This window comes from Helobdella robusta (genome assembly GCF_000326865.2).
Source record: "Helobdella robusta unplaced genomic scaffold HELROscaffold_37, whole genome shotgun sequence".
NCBI lineage: Eukaryota > Metazoa > Annelida > Clitellata > Rhynchobdellida > Glossiphoniidae > Helobdella > Helobdella robusta.
This window is the reverse complement of record NW_008704785.1, coordinates 439,063-457,153: the sequence shown is the minus strand read 5'-3', so window position 1 is coordinate 457,153 and position 18,091 is coordinate 439,063. Positions and strand designations below refer to the sequence as shown.

The 18,091-nt window shown below is 33.5% G+C and overlaps 3 protein-coding genes across 3 annotated transcripts; all 3 read right to left on the bottom strand.

The window, feature by feature from the left end:
* Nucleotides 1-2,599: 2,599 nt before the first annotated feature.
* Nucleotides 2,600-6,801, bottom strand: HELRODRAFT_176249 (hypothetical protein; the record flags this gene model as incomplete). Its single annotated transcript, XM_009023718.1, has 8 exons — nucleotides 2,600-2,765; nucleotides 3,252-3,253; nucleotides 3,437-3,709; nucleotides 3,890-4,994; nucleotides 5,289-5,394; nucleotides 5,552-5,723; nucleotides 6,188-6,264; nucleotides 6,651-6,801. 8 exons carry the CDS (start codon nucleotides 6,799-6,801, stop codon nucleotides 2,600-2,602), a joined length of 2,052 nt encoding a protein of 683 aa, XP_009021966.1.
* Nucleotides 6,802-7,191: 390 nt separating this feature from the next.
* HELRODRAFT_176248 (hypothetical protein) lies at nucleotides 7,192-11,438 on the bottom strand (the record flags this gene model as incomplete). Its single annotated transcript, XM_009023717.1, has 2 exons — nucleotides 7,192-11,001; nucleotides 11,409-11,438. The coding sequence occupies 2 exons, from the start codon at nucleotides 11,436-11,438 to the stop codon at nucleotides 7,192-7,194; spliced, it is 3,840 nt and encodes a 1,279-aa protein (XP_009021965.1).
* Nucleotides 11,439-15,226: 3,788 nt separating this feature from the next.
* On the bottom strand, nucleotides 15,227-16,642 carry HELRODRAFT_83734 (hypothetical protein; the record flags this gene model as incomplete). The annotated part of the gene is made up of 4 exons (XM_009023680.1): nucleotides 15,227-15,291; nucleotides 15,847-15,939; nucleotides 16,142-16,208; nucleotides 16,499-16,642. Coding segments are annotated over 4 exons (369 nt in total), but the record flags the coding sequence as incomplete, so codon positions are not given.
* Between the last annotated feature and the right edge of the window lie 1,449 nt (nucleotides 16,643-18,091).

Here is an 18,091-nt window from a genome sequence, read left to right as displayed (position 1 = left end):
TGTATATTATGAAATGATTTGAAAGCTCTCGAACTTAAAATAGTGAATACGTCATTCCGTGAGTGTAGGTATATTTCTATGTGTGTGTTGCATGTTTTCGTGTGTGTGTGCGTGTGTGTTGTATATTTTGCATTGGTATTTGTTTTATAAATTTAACGGAGTCTAAAATAATTATTTTGAAGAAATTTCATGCTCCCCTAAACTTCCATTCATCCATCATCTTTATCTCATTCGTTGTAAAATATGTGCGTGTGTGTGTTTGTGTGTTAGCCTGTATGTTTGTGTGTTGGCCTGTATGTTTGTGTGTAAGCGTGTGACTGTACGTGAGTGTTTAACGATGCTAAAGTTGAGACTAATTCAGTGTACCTATGTAGGTAGGTTGGCAGGTGTATTATTTGATTGATTGCATAACTGATTGATCAAATGGTTCACTGATTAATTGATCGATTGGTTGGTTGTTTAATTGGTTGATTAATTGGTTGGTTGATTGATTGATTAATTCGTTGATTGATTGATTGATCAATTCGTTTCGTTTAACAGCGTAGCATGCAAGGTTAAAATGACGAAAAAAATAGAAATTCGAAATGCATATAATACAATAGAGCAGCACATTTAATCCGTCATAGTGACGTCATTTCTTAACGAAATCCAAAAAATGAAAAACGAGTGTGCGTGTGTGTGTTTGTGTGCGTGTGTGTGTATTATATAACTCTGTTACAATAATAATAATAATAATGTGTTTATTAATGAAAATTTAACGAAATCTTATTAATAAATGAATGAAAGATTATGTGAACTGTACTCAATTTTTTCAAAAATGAAGTGAAATAAAATTGATTGACACTGTATTCGTGAAATCAATTAATTAAAATATTAATTACACAACTAATTTAGTAACTTAGTAAAGCTAATTAATTGGATTATTAATTATGTATGCCTACTTATCAAAGCTAAAAAAACTTTTTATTAAATGATCAAGATACATAAAACAAAGTAATTAAATAAATGATCAATCAATCAATTAATTAATTGATTTAATCAATCGACTGATTGATTGAATAAGTTAATGAATTACTGAACGTATGAATGAATGAATGAAACATCTTTCTGGATGAATAAAATCGAATTAAGCGCGACAAATAGTGACAAATAATTAGCGACGGAAAGTTTTGTAATAGAAAAATCTGATTTAACGTAATTTGATTAAGACGTCTCTAGGTAAATTATAATCAATTATTTTATAATTGGTTATGTGATTTCATTATATATATATATATATATATATATATATATATATATATATAATATATAACAATAATAATAACGTCAACAAAGAATGAAAAAAAAAACTTTTTGATTCATTTATCAACGTGCGTTAACTTCATTGATTAACAACTAATTAATAATAATAATAATAATAATAATAATAATAATAATAATAATAATAATAATAATAGAACAACAACAATATATAATAATAATAATAAATTAGATAACCCTTTTTATTGCAAACGTAGCAAAAAGGGCGAAAATTTGTTTATCTTCTGTGAAGAACAAAAGAACGAACGGACGATCAGATGAACGTATGACAAACACAATAATAATAATAATATTAATAATAATAATAGTAACATTAATACTAATAATAAATTTGTTATATTAATCAATATGCCTTTTTTGAATGAATGAATGAACATTGAAAACAACAAATTAAACAAAAAATGCAGGCATAAGTAGTATATTAAACGTAAGCATGCAAGTATGTGTGCTTGTATGTGTATTTGTATGTATGTGTGTGCGTGTGTGTGCGTGCGTGCGTATGTGTTATTTACAATTAATCATTGAGGTTTGTATTATGCTAACACAACATATAATAAAAACGTTATCATGGACTGTTTGGCTGAGACAAAAAATTAGTTTAAAACTAGAATAAAATGAATTTAATTAAAAAATTTAATTATCTAGTTAATTAATTAGAATGACGATAACGATTCTAAATATGATAAAAGTTTAATATAACTCCTATATACAATATCAACAATTATATATATAAATATATATATATACACATACATTATAAATAAATATATATATATATATATATATATATATTATGATATATTCATAATGTGTGTGTGTGTGTGTGTGTTTGTTTGCATGTATGTGTTTGTTTGTTTGTGTGTGTGCTTGTTCATATATATTACTGATGATTATGGAAGTATGTATGATTAAAAGTTAACTGAGATTCAAAACTTGACTAAAATTAGCACATGGTTATTACAGAGTGACATCAATAATGATAAGTAGTAGTAGTATAACATTAACCATTACAACGATAATAATACTTGAATAGTAACAGTTATATATATATATATATATATATATATATATATTTATATATTTATATATACATATATATATCACGATAATACTAATTATAATAATAATTATTATTATTATTATTATTATTATTATATTACGTATACCGTTTTATTCCTATCATAAATTTATCTAAAATGTTTGAAAAAACTCATAAGGCTTCCGTACAACACTGTTCTGTCGGCCAATCAAAACGGGGGTCAATAAAATGAAACGCCAATCAGAGCAGACGTATGCAGGCCTTGTAGACGAGGCCCTCCTGGCCAGCATGACGACAGAGGTAAAGGTCATGACCTACGTCCTTGACCACGAGCAACGGCAGATCTTTCTCGAAGCTCAGAAACTGTTTGTCCATTGCGACGTAGTGGCATAAGGTGTGCGCTGCCCTGTTTGGAAGTAATAATAATAATTATTATTTTTATTATTATAATAATAATATTAATAATAATTATTATTATTATCAACCATCATCATCATCGTCGTCATCATCGTCGTCATCATCATCATCACTATCATAACTCTCTCTCTCTCAAAAGTTCTCCTTTGAAATAAATAAGCTGTTTATTCCATCTGTCTTAATTAAAAAACTGGCTAACCAAATGTTAACTTTAAAATAGAAACAACACAACAACACACACACACACACACACACACACACACACACACACACACACACACACACACACACACACACATATATATATATATATATATATATATAGTATATATACATACATACATTATTATTATTTTCAATATTATTCATACTATTGTAATCATCATCATCGTCGTCATGACAGCAGTCACAAATAAGACAAGTTTAGTTTTTTTGAAGAGAAGTTAAAAAAAGACATATATACACACATACAAACATCTGTTGTCCATTAAAAAAATGTGTGTGAGTGTGTTTATGTGTGTGCGTGACTGTGTGTTTATGTGTGTGTGTATGTGTGTTTATGTGTGTATGTGTTTGTGTGTGTTTGTTTGTTTCTGGCATTTTATTCAATCAAGTAAACCTGTGTTTGAGTTGGCATCGTTCCAGAAATTTCCTACCAACATTACTGCCTCCTTTGCCCTGTACACTTACAGAGCTGGCCAAAACATTAGAACGTTGTAAACTCTGGTTGCATCTATCGACATTGATTTGTTCTTGCGAGTGGAATTGCTTCGGCGCACATTCGTCCATTTTGTCCTCAACTCTACCGGCGTTCGATAACAAGAGCTTATCAAACAAATTCACCAGCTTATGTCCATAGGAACTAAGGGACGCTGACGACGATGATGACGACGACGATGATGACATTCTGATTATTGGTGTTGATGATGATGTCTGTTTACGGAAGTTGTTGTTTGATGATGATGATGATGGTGATGATGATGATGGTGGCGATGTGAGTGGAGATAATAAATGGGATGGTCTTGCAGTGAAAGGTGGTTTTGTGTTTGTTGTTTGAATAGGATTGTTGTTAGGTGAGGTGTTGTTGTTGTTGATGTTGTTGTTGTTGATGACGTTGCTGTTGTTGTTGATGATGTTGTTGTTGTTGTTGATGTTGTTGTTGTTGACGTTGTTTTTGTTGCTAGGAGAAGGCGGCGATGGTGTCAGAGCATGTAGTTGTCGTTGTGTCATTCGCGTTGACGTGTCCACGGGATTGTACAGTTGCGAATGAAAGTGTTGCTGGCTATCCTGTTGATGTTGTTGCTGCTGCTGTTGGAACTGGTCGTCAACGGTTTGAGTAGACTTCTCGCAGGAATTAATACTGATGCCAAAGTGTTGCATCAGCCTGTATAGACTGCCATCTGGCGACATAACACTTTTGCCACCGCTGTACAATTTCTCGGCCAGTTTGTTCTGCGTCTTTTGGAGGAAGTTTTTTGTGAAACTTTCAAAACTGGCCGACGACCAGAACAGCGATGAATTTTCATCCAAACTTTCCAAGTTCCTCCTATATTTTCCATCAAGGCATAGGGAATGAGTGGGGTTTTTCAGAATGTAGTTGCCGTAAGCGTTGTTGTGGGTGTTATTGTGGATGTGGAGCGAGCTAGAAACGACGTGATTGGTTGAATCCAACGATGACGTATGCTTCAGCGTGCCCATCCTGACGCGATGCTGATGGCTGTGGTAATGATGATTGCCGTGGTAGTTAGTCGTATCGGTGGTTGCGTCATTTGACATGGCGACGTGCTTGTTTAGAAGTTGCTCCGCGATGAAGTTCTGTCGGCGGCGTTCGATCACCCTCACTTCGTAATCGTACTCCAAGCAGAACTGATAGTGCGAGAGGTTCTGTAATGACGTCATCACCTCGCTGAACAGCGACGAACACGCCATCTCCACGCTAGCTCTCTTGCCGGAGTTAAACTTGGAATTGATGACGTCATCGTTAATGTTCGTCGCCAGATTACAGCTACCGCTAAGTCGCAGCGGGTCATTAATCTTTACCTGACTATTATTACTATTATTATTGTTATTATTAATATTATTATTGTTATTATTATTATTGCCATTGTAGCCATCGGCAAAAGCCACCAAATGTAGAAAAGCAGATGGATTGTAATATCTGTGCACTAGGAATTTGTTCTGTAGCAGGCTGCATAACCAGACGTCCAGTAATTTTAAACTGAAAATTATGAATAATAATACAAATAATAATAACAAATTATAATAAGTAATAATATTATAATATAACCTAGAATAATAATGTAATAATAATATTGAGATGGATCAGTTGGATCATATATCAAACTATTTACGCGCACTTGTATATATTTTTTGAAAAAATTCCATCTACATAAATAATTATTATTATTATTATAATCATCATCATAATTATACTATAATAATAATTAGCTACAATAATAATAATAATAATTATTATTATTATTATTATCATCATAATAAAAAAACGTATTACTTGAGCAGAGCAAATAGATAGGAATTGAACTTGAGCCACTGACTGTTCAGGAACTTGAGGTCTTTCATGAGTTTCGGCAGGTTCGCCAGGACTTCCAGTGACTGACCTTTTGGAGAATAATACTAATATTAATAAGAAGAAAAAGACTATAAATAATAATATAAATAAAATTAATAATAAAGAAGAGAGAAAAAATTTTAAAAAAATTATAAAACGAATAATTAAAATGTTTAATTATTCTTTCTTATTAAATACGCAGGCACCACCATCGACAGAGTCCTCAAAAATCTTGCAGGCTGAACTCTTGACCCTTCCAAATAGGGAGGGTACCGTATGTTTGACCCCGTCCAACATGAGGGCATGGATGGATGGGCAGAGGTGGTCCAATAGGAGAGCACCAATTTTTTGGTCGCTCCTCGTACTACAACGTTTCAACTTTTGGAGCATAATTTATGTTAATTTATTGACATTTGGTCATTTTAACGTTAGTTACATCCTTTAATTAATTAATAATGTTAATTTATCACAATTTGGCCATTTTAACTTAACGTAAGTTGTGTAATTAATTAATTAATTTATGTTAATTTGTGTGTGTGAGTGTAGTATGTGTGTGTGTGTGTGCATGTGTGTGTATCTTAATTATAAGCAAGAAAGGATCAGAAAGACGTAATGATGTACATACAGCCGAAAAAAGGTTTAAAGGTCTCTTAAAAAAGTTATTTATAACATAAGAAGAAACCATAATGAGGGAGAAATTTAAATTTAAAGAAGAAAATAAGAAAATGTATATTAGATGATATGTGTATATCTGTGTGTGTGTGTGTGTGTGTGTGTGTGTGTGTGTGTGTGTGTGTGTGTGTGTGTACGTGTGCGTGATTTGAAAAAGTTCTTTATAGCACCTTTTCCAAATGATCAGATGATGAATTGATATATTTCAAAATCAAGTTGACCGACTTAATTATTTCCAGCGCTAAATCTATAAATTAAGTTTAATGAAATTTATGAATTTATCATAATCAACACGCAGGCGCACACACGCACGCACACACACCACACACACTTAAAACGTATCATTCCTAGATAATAGCGATCATGGTAGCGTATGTTTAAAATATCCTTTGATCATCAGCATCATGAATATAAAAGAATTTTTCCATCCATCCTTTCTATCACTACTGCTTCTTCTTCTTCCACTACTACTACTACTGCTGCTGCTGCTGCTACTACTGCTACTACTACTGCTATTAATAAAAACAATAATAAATACTACTAACACCGTACCACATAACCAAGTTATTATCAACACATGGCATTAACACGAAACACAAAATCACTACCACACAAAGTTATCATTATTGAGACCTTTCTTCAGTAGCATATCGTAGTTGAGCGATTGAGTGAGCGAAGCGGCATCGTCGACGTCAGACGACGAGAGAGATGATGATGGAGAGAGATTAGGAGAGATGAGGAATTCGGAAGGGGCAACTTCCAGTTCTAAGGGGTCTGTCGTCATTAGATTGACATCTGTGGGCCACCCACCCCCGTGTTATTATTATTTTTATTATTATTATTTGTATTTATACTGTTTCTGTTATTATTATTATTATTATTATTATTATTATTATTATTATTATTATTATTATTATTATTAAGTAGTTGAAATGTTATCCGCGCATGCACTGAGAACTATTGATCTGCTACAATGATTATTTTGATTGTAATCATATGGGCCAGAAAATAATTTAGTACGCGCCCAACTTATTCCTATATTTGTTCCTTCATGCATTCATTCATTCATTCATGCATTCATTCATCATTTATTCATTCATTCATTAATTAATTCATTCGTTCATTCATTCATTCGTTCACTCATTCATGCATACTTTTATTCATACATTCATTACTAGCTGTGATAATCTAATCTTATAAAAAACCCACCTGACTCTAAATCTTCAATAACGATTTCAGGCGATTCGGCTGTTGCTACTGCCGCTGCCACTCCTGCTGCTGCTGATGATGAATTTTCCAGTGATGATGATGATACCTGATGATTTAGTGGTGATGATGATGATGATGGCGACAGAAGGGTGTTAGCGGGTGAAATGGTGAGCGGAGATTTGGGTGATTCGTTGGGACTAGGCGAGGAAGGAGTGGGAGTTGGGTGATGGTAGGAGATTTTTTCTGAGAAGCTGACACTCTTCTTTGCTCTGAATCTGTCGCAATCCTGTTCCGTTGTCGTCGATGTGATCACCATCATCATGTCACTCACCACATCGTCGTCGTCGTCATCACCGTCGTTCATTTTGCAATTTTCGTTTGGTTTGAGGCCTTGCAGATGAGAGTCGGCAAGTTGTTCTTGCTGTTGTTGTTGAGTTTGTTGTTGTTGTTGTTGTTGATGATTTTGCTGAGGTTGTTGGTGTTTTTGTAGATCTGTGACCGCAAGTTCTAGCAAGCTACCATCCGGCACGGACAATGGTCTTTTCTTAATGAGTGGCTGTTGTTGTTGTTGCTGCTGCTGTTGCTGCTGTTTGGCGCTGTTGAAATTTGTTGACCACGATCGTCTGCCGTCTGTACTTCGATTTTTGACTAAAATTGATTTGCCCGGTTTTGTGGTAGAGGTTGTAGTTGCGGTTGGAGTGTTAATGTTATTTCTCAATGTATTTCTTGTATTGTTTGTTTTGTTGTTGTTGTTGCTGTTGTTTACTGAACTGTTGTTAGGTGCGCTGTTGCTGCTGCTGTTGTTGGTTTCTATTTTCAGTGACAACTTTTTTGCTTGCAGGTTATTTTTTGACGATGAACTTTGATTTTTTTTGCTGCTGGATAACTTTGCGAATGTTGTTGCTGGTGGAGTGACTGATGTTGATGTGGACGTCTGCTGGGCTACAGCGTTCGCAGGGTTCGCAGGGTCAAATCTCTTCAAATCTTTCTCACCATCAGTCAGCGAAAACTTGGATGTTGTCTTCAGAAGTCGTGGAGGTTTCGGTGGTGACGAGGAAGGAGAGGAAGAGGAGGAAGAGAATGTATCCAGAGATTGCAAACTGGTACCTCGGTTTGAGTTAACTTTATTCAACGACAAACTTTTTGAACTACTTACAGCCACAATTTCGCCAACACCGACGCTATTTTTTTGATCGCTGTTCACCGCAACTGCAGCCGATGCCGTCTTATCATACGCCGTACCACCGGCGTAATAATCAGAGGCTGAACTTTCATCCTTAGAGCTTCCTGAACTGGACTGTCTCGTTGATGAGTCAGTGTTCCCGGCTTCGATCCCAGACGACGTCGAACTATTGAATGAATAACATTCATAACTTTTTGTTGTTTTAGTCGTCGTTGTGGTTGTCGTTTTTGTAGTTGTGGCTGTCGTTGTTGATGATGATATAATGTCATGGATGTCGTTGATTTTATTATTTTCAGGATTGTTTTCAGGATTGTTGTTTCTACTGATTTGCGGGGATTTGTGGGGACTGCACTTACCGTGCTTTGGACTGCAACTGTTGTTGTTGCTGCTGCTGCTGTTGTTGTTGTTGGATTTCTTCATTTGAGCAGCTGATGATTCTTTTGCTATCTTCAACGATTTGCTGTTAACACCTTCAGAAAACTTCACTGGCTGCTTGTTGTTGAGGAAACTCAGATCTGGAAGAGGTTTTGAGAATAAGTATGAGCTAGAAGTTACGATGTCTTTGCTGGGCGGATCTGACTTGTATGCATTCGTTGTTGCAGTTTTCAATGAAGATGGCGTCGTTGTAGATGTCAGTTGTGGCGATGTTGTTGCGATTGTGGACATTGTCGTTGTTGTGGTGGCGGTGGTGGTTGCTGTGTGTGGAGTTGTTGTGTCGCTACTGCTTGTCAGCGATGTTTGCAGCGATTTGTTGCAGGTTTGTTTGGGGATGTTGAAGAGAAGTGAGGTCTGGACGCTGGAATCAGTGGATGCACTGGTCAGTGTTGATCTGTTATTACTGTTGCTGTTGTTGTTGTTTAGTTGGTCATCACCGTCATCATCATGGTAATGTATGCAGTTACATTCTGTCGAGTTCGAACGCTTGTTGTGCTTTCTGCTCTGAACGTTCATCTTTTTGGGTGTCGTTTGAGAATGAAAGTTATTTTGAATGTTGTTGTTGTTGTTCAGATAGTTGAATACGTTGTTGTCGCTGCAGTACACTGTGTCGTTGTCGAAAACATTATCAACCATTTTTTGCGCGTGTTCGCATTCTGTTTCTTTCAGCTTCTTATCCTGAAATATTTTAAATAGTTCAACTTTAGAAGTCGTTCGTTTGAGATTATCTATGTCAGGTTCCTGTCGGTTGTCCTGCTTGTTTCTATAACCATCAACACCTTTATCATCATCAGACGTTGTTGCGTTCGTCTTTCTTGACGTTGTTGTTGTTGTTGGTGGTGGTGGTTCCGGCGTTGTAGCAACGACAATTTTTTCAGAGGTTTTTGATGGAGTTGTTGATGTCGCAAAATTTATTTCTGTAGTAGATAAATTTTTAACGCTGTTTGACTTCTGTATAGTCTTCCACGTTGTTCTGTAACTAGAACTTTTTACCTGCTGCTGCTGTTGTTGTTGTGGATTTCTGATGGAACTCCATGTTACTTGTTTAGTTTCAGCATCTCTGCATTCGATGCCATTTTTATTGTTGTTGTTGTTGTTGTTGTTGCTATTGTAAATGTTAGCATTTTTGCTGTTGTTGTTGTTGTTGTTGTTGTGGTGGTGGTGGAGGTTTGTTTTTATTTTTCTCCTATGACTCCTTGTTTCAGGTGAAGGTTTGTTTGCGTTGTTGTTGCCGTTATTCCGGTTAATGGAGTATTTGCTATTTGAGTTGTTGTTGTTGTTGTTGTTGTTGTTGTAGTGGACGTCGTTGATGACGTTGTAGTGGTTCCAACAGGGCCCGCTCTCGTCGCCACTCGACCAAATTTTTGGTGAGCCCCTATCAAAGGAGATCTTGTAATTTCGTTTGATGTAGCTGGATGGAGGTCGTTTAACGACGGAAGGAACGACGGCGTCATCTCTATCACATTGATGTCTTTTTCTGCTGTTGACGTCACCTTCGATTATGGCGTCATCGTCGTCGTCATTATTTCCGGCGCCATTCATCTCATCGATCGTAAACTCATCCGGGCATTCGCTGTGAGAGGAGAAGAGAGGTCGGTTGAGAAAAGTTGAGCTGTCGGATGAACTCTCCATCTCGCTAATGAGTTCGTTGTCGGTATCAGAGTTGTCGTACTCGTGATCTTCGTCGTTGTTGGTATCTGCAACTTGGTCGCCATCGCAGTCGTGATGTCTCGATAGGCAATCGTCCGACTTTGATGACGTCATTCTCTTTGGCATTTTCAAACTCCGAAAGTTTAAAATTTCGTTCTTATTCCGGTTGAATTCTTCCGACTGCCTGTTGCCGCTTCTTGTGAGGTTGGCGTCAAACTGGATGGAGAATTCGTCGTCGTAGAAGAAGTCGTTGCTGTTTGTTCCATCCGCGAAGAAATTGATTTTCGGCATCGGCGAGAGTGGCGAATCTTGGTAATTTGCAGCTGTTGTAGCGGCTGCTGTTTTGACGTTGTTCATTGGTTTTGTTGTCGTGGCCGTTGCTGCTGGTGCTGGAGTGTCAAGTTTTGTGGTGTTTGCAGGAATCATGTTTCTCGCATCTGTATCTGCTTCTTCTTCCTCCTCTACATCAATTCCTCTTGAATGTCGGGCTGGTGGAGATTTACCTATCTGTGGAGAAAACATTTGGTTCGTAGTTTTGGCTTATTGTTATTATTATTGCTATGTTGTGATTATTATTATTAGAAGTGGTAGTAGTTGTTGTTGCTGTAGTAGTAGTAGTAGTAGTAGTAGTAGTAGTAGTAGTAGTAGTAGTAATAGTAGTAGTAGTAGTAGTAGTAGTAGTAGTAGTAGTAGTAGTAGTAGTAGTACCTTTAGTTTTATCAAAACATTTAATCAAAACGCTAACGCTTCGATTGAAGAAAGTCTAACATAAATATTAAAAATTAATATTCTATAAATGCTAAATTATTAATAATAATTATAATTATAACGAAAAATTAAACAAGTATGTCATCTTTGCTATCAGATGTTATTCGTTTTTTTATTTATTAATTTTTTTTGATTTAAAAACGAACTTTGCTGAAGAACTTCTCTATTAAGCTCATCATCACCACGGCATGTCATCATCGTCATCAGCACCGCACATTATTATTATTATATAGTATAATTATTATTTATAATTATTATTTATTATAGTTATTATTATCCGTCTAAATGAACCGAAGTCTTTTGTGCAAGTCTTTCCCGTCACATCAAATAACTCATTTTTATTAAAAACCACAATCACGTTTTACGATGGGATTTGGTTGTTAGTTATGATGCACACTAAGTTCGTCATATATACATTATTCTATTTCTTTAACCATTTATTCATTCAATTATTTATTTATCTATCTATCTAACTTATTATTAATTTATTTTAATTTCAACTGTAATACTAAGTAATCAGAACATTAGTCAACACATAGCACAATAGAATAGAACAAACAGCGGTTATTAATATTAATAATCCTCTTCACGTACACACATATATATACACATACACACACATTTACACACACACATATATATATATATGTACATATATATTATAGTTATATATATATATACATATCCATATATATATATATATATACACACACATGTATGTACTTAACTATATGCGTGTAATATACAGCTCTATATTGTATGCTGTGAAGAGTATATATGTATACATACAAAATGAGTAATATGTATATATATAACGCTATACGTACGTACACAAAGTGTACACAAATATGTGTACGTACACACACGCACGCATACATTATACATGTGTGCATTAGTTTGAGAGATGCGATTTCGGTGAATGAATGAATATATAGATATAATACTGTTATTTGTTTACTTGAATAATAATAATAATAATAATAATACAGTCTATTTCTTTTTTTATTGTTATTCCTATTTTGTTCATCTGGTAAAAAAACTTGTGCATGTACGTATTTATTTGTAAATATGTATTTATATGTATGTGTGTGTGTATGTATGTGGCTTCATGTATGTATATGTGTATGTATTTGTGTTTGTTTGTAAGAATGCATGCATAATATGTGTGAATACATATATATCCCAATGTAAAAAAAGCATAATAGACTCCATCCATCCATCTAACTAGCCTAGCCAATAAACAGCGTGTTGCTGATCACGTGAGCAACACAGCGCAGCATAGATATAATGAACATTAGCGTGCAAAAAAAAACAACTTTGGCTCCTATGGCCTCTTATCTATCTTTTCTTTTATTACTCTATGCATTTAGAGTAAGATAGTTGAAGTTAATAAATTATGCGCTACGAATATTTGAAATACTTTCTTTTCTATGCTCCATTGTTGGTGTTTACGTATAAATTTAATTTAAATGACGTCATTTATAAATTTTTCAGGGATTGGCATGATCTTTTATTAAATTTTTATTTAAATTGATCATGATTCCTTTCCTACCTTAACTACACTTGATGCGGGTTTTTTTTATTTACTGAAAAAGACAGTGAGGATGGTGTTATATGGCATACATAAAAAACACACAGACAGATGACACACACGCACACTATATATATATATATATATATATATATATATATATTTTATGTGTTTTTCATAATTGTTGTTGTCTGTTGTCGTTCTGCAATTCTCATAGCATTACCTAAAATTGTTTATTAATTTATCTAACACTAATTACACAAGTGGTTGTATTAATGAATGAATGGATGAATGAAAGTGTAAATGAGTAAGTGAATGAGCGAGTGCGTGGATGAATGATGATTACAACCAGAGTAATGATAACGACAACGACTCGTGATGATAATGCAAATTTTCAAACCAAAGAAACTCGCAAAAAATTCAGAAAATTATGGAGATGATTTTTTATTCATTCATTCATCCATTCACTTATTTACTCATTCACTCATCTTCCACTAATTCATTTGTTCGTTCGTTCATTCCCTCATTTAATCAGTATTTCAGTCTTTTTTTTCATTCGATCTGTCAATCAAACATTTCTTCATTCATTCGTTCGTTCATTCATTTAATCAGTCAATCATTCATTCATTCGTTAAAATATAAACTTACTATCCAGACAGATAATCAAAATGATAAAAATATTCTTGGGCCCCATCATCAATCATATATCATCATCATTTTATGCGTCTCCACACGCTCCATTATCATTTAGTTATTTCGTAAAAAAAAGAGGTTCTGTGAAAACAAAAAACGGCCTTGTTATGCACAGTCAGAGAAAGAGAGCTTGAATGATAAAGAAAAAGAGAGAAAAAGAAAGAAAAAAGAAGAGAAAGAGAGAGATTTGAGATATTAGGTGCAGAACCTTTTAAAAAAGCGAAGAGAGCAAACAAAACAAGAGTATCGTATTATGAAAAAACTTATCATCAAGCCATCTTCTTCTGCACATAAATAACTAAAGCATATGTAACGTTTCATGCACTTTTTTAGTTTTTGTTCAGTTAAATAACTTTAATTTATGGTTTCTGAAGTTTTGTACGTGCAAATCCTTTAAGGTCTAATACATGTTTATCTTTTGATGTGTTTTCAGCTGCATGTTAAAAGGACGTAAAATCATAGTAAAAGTTTAACAGACGCAATCTAAGTGATATTTATTGTTGCAACATCATAACAAGACGCTCTTAATTACATTTTCTGTCAGCAATTCCACTATTTAGTTATAAAAAACTTTGTTTTAATGAATTTTGTGTTAAAACTGTTTCTTTTAGAAGATTTCAGTTAAATTCATACTTGTTCGCACTCAGATGCTTTCAAGTGGTTGTACATCCATTCAAAATTCACTTTATTGCGATTCCAGTTCGTTGTTTGCTGGACTGGCAGACGATTTTTGTTCTCATCTGTTTCATCCTCCATTACGAAGCATTTCTAATTTATCGTGTCTCATTTTTTATCCGAATTTTTTCAAAGTACTAACATATTAAACAGTGTGTTCCAGTGTCATGAAGTTCAGATTCTATGTTAAACTACAACCAACAAGGTAATTAATTTTTCTTAGACGAGTTACACTTTATAAAAGACTTGATATTATATAGTTATTAGTTTTATATTTTAATGCAAGTATGGATGGAAAGGACTTAAAAACATTTTAAAACATATTAAATCTGTCTTTTTAATTCAACCGCACGTATCCGTTAAGGAAACACTCTCAAACAGGGCGAACATAACGAAACAAAAATGAAAAGATGACCATATAAAGTTTACAACATTTCAATAAATCCACAAAATACAATTAACCTGTTTATAAATGTCAGGCGACTACACAACCAGGCAGACAGCCGACGAACCAACCACAGCAAAACAACAGCTCTCCCACATATGCAGCCAGAAGCAATGTAGGTATTGATCGCTCCATGCATTCCTTCACCGCACACTCATTCACTCTCATACTTTGGTTCGTTCGATTCCATCGACTATCGTATGTTTGTACAATGATGCCAGATGCGATTGAGTGCACTATTTATCTGCATATCTGATAACCCACTTGATATGATATATTTGTCTCAAACACCAGTCCCATTCGGTATATTTGATACACTGGGATCAACCCACCTTGATATACAATATTGATACACGTATCAAGCTGTGTATGACAGATTGATAGCAAGCAGTAGATACGCATGATAGCAAGCAGTTATATAAGCAATCAAATCCATGATTCTTCTGACACACCTGCTCCATCTTCACTTCGTGGAATTAATTTTAATCTCGGGTTCGCATGCAAGTTGTGCCTACAAACTCAATTTACACACGAATCGAACAGACAAGATTTGATTTATATTTCTTTTATTGTAATTTACAGAATTAACACAACATAATAAGAGAGGTGTAGAAAAGATGTTAGGCTTTGGACATAATGCACATGGTGACGCCGAACACTACGAAGACCATGCCCAGGATGGAGCCTATGTAAAATATCATTTCACTTTAAACAACTCAACCTTCATTTTCAATTACTCTTTCAATTGTTCACTTTATAATTATTAAATTTCAAATTAAATTAAATTCAAATGGTATAAATAAGTTTTTTTTTAATTTTTATTGAAACGCAAGCACCGCTGTTTAATTAGAATTCTCCAAACGATTTCATAGAAGCGCTATCAAGTGATGATTAAATTTATACCATGTGTGTTGTTGCAACTATTTACAATCAAAGGATGTCATTTATACAACATTAATTGTTACATAGATAGTACACACATCACATAGTAGTTCACACATCGCATAAGCAGTACATATATCTCACACATATAAACACATTCAAAATAACTCGTCATGCACTTCAGCATATGTTATGGATGGCTTTGCTGTTAAACCATATCACAGAAACATAAAACCTGACTCTCTAACCACTGAGCTATCACATACGCGCCGAAAATAAATAAATTTTTTAGTTTTTAAAAATAGTAATAATTACATAAATAGATGTTACAAGAACAATGAACAAAGTAATATATAACCCCCATTAATTGATTTTTCACCAATTAAGTAGCCAACAATGCCTGTGAACACAAGGCTCAGAAAATTTGTGATAGGAATAGCTAGAGAGAGATCTGTTAGATTTCAATAAATTGCTCATTTATTAAATTTTACATTATTTAAATTAATTTTTTTAAACACTCATATTCACAAAATTCTAATATTATACAAATTAATTTCAAAATATACTGACTGATTAAATTTTATGTTATAATTAATTTAGAAAAAAATAAACAAGTTATATAATTAATACAAAAAAATACCGAATTCTAAAACCTGCAGATGACAATGTCAGATAAAATACAAGAGACCCACATTGATTAAGGATGAGAAATCCAAGATACTGTAGTGTAAAATAAAAAGTAAAATAAAAGCTTCACAGGGTTAGGGTTTATTTATAATTGTACATGTGAGCATATGTAAATGCATGTATATAATTATATTATAAATTGTAATAATACATATTCAATATTAATTAGCACATACTTATGGCAAAAGATAAGGTTTGTGTATTATATATATATGTGATGTATAATACACATTTACATATACTCACGGGTACAATTATAATTTATTAATATAGCCGTTTTTTAAAAAGTGAAATTTTGCCAATAATTTTTTTAAAAACTAAACCTTCAAATTGGAAAGTAAAAATTTGATTTCAGCAAGTCTCTGTGAAAGAAACGTTTCTTTATTGATCTCTTCAAATCCTTTGCTACTCTTCTTTAACAGTGGGTTTGTTGCACCCCATAAAAAAGCTGTTACTAGAAGCCAAAATGTGGTGGCTTGGATAATAAAATAAATTTATATTTTTATAATAACGCATTTATTACTTATTAAATCTTTTATTCCATCATAAAAAAAGAAAAATTAGTTTAGCTTTAGTTTATTACTAATTTACTAGTTGATAAAATAAAAATTTTAAAATTTATGATAGCATAGCCATAGCTGAATGAAACTAGAAATAAATATGACAATATGCTCACTCACAGATTTGATAAATCATTAAAAAGTCGTCTATTAAATAATTAGTTAGACAAATAATTTAAAAACTAATTTATCACATTTATATAAAAAAAAAATCACACGAAATAATCACAAAACAAAGCATGCAGAAAATTTTAAGGTGCACTGTTTACATTGCAGACATAAGATCATATAATTAGAATAAATATAACGGCCTTCGATCATTTTTGACAGTCGAACAAGGAGCTTACTTTCGGAGAGTAAATTGGAGGGTGATTTTTTATCGCCCAAGTCAAAAGTTACGATCGAATATTTACTAATTTCGGAATATTGCTTTTATTTAAAATTTCAAAATGTTTTAAAAGGTGATACTAAATGCTATTTTAGGATAGATATTGCTGTATGACGGTTGAGTATCTTTTTGCATTTTAAATAAAAAAAATTTTTCGTGAACCACCAGCACTTAATTCAATTTCAATCAATTAGCTTATAAAGCGCTATTTCCGCGATGTTCAACAGCTCTCTCAATGAATTTTGAAAACAGATGGGTCTTGAGATCCGCTCTGAACTTCGCAAGTGATGGAGAAGTAGTCAGAGAAGTAGGTAGAGAGTTCCAGAGAAAAGGACCAGAAAAAGCAAAAGCAGAGTTGGCAAAAGAGTGTTTAACACGAGATAAGAAAAAGCGAGAAGAAGAAGACGATCGTAAACCGGGGCGTTTAGGTTCAATTAATATATCTGATAAATACTTAGGAAATAATTTAGATTAAGACTTATACATGAACGTGCAAATTTTAAAAATTATTCTATATTTTATAGGTAGCCAGTGCAAGAGAACAAGATATGGAGATATATGAGAAAAGAAAGGGGCACGAGCAACTAGACGAGCAGCAGAGTTAAAAGCTTTACTTAAAGGAGAGAGTATAGAGTCAGGAAGACCATAGTAGAGCGAGTTACAATAATCAATCCTAGATAAGACTAACGAAGTAACAAGAAGGAGAAGAGTAGGATCATCAAGAAAAAGCAAAAGTTTTTTTATTCTACGTAGATGAAAGTAAGAGCTTCTAGCAACACTATTAATCTGAGAAGAAAGAGACATGCTAGAATCAAAGATAAAACCTAGACTACGAAACTTATGAGAGACATCAAGAGTTTTAGAATCAGGTAAAATAATAGGAGGAATAGTAATAGAGTGTTTAGATTTATTAAAACAAATTAATTCAAACTTAAAAGGATTAAGTTTAAGACCAAGCGATAATTGAA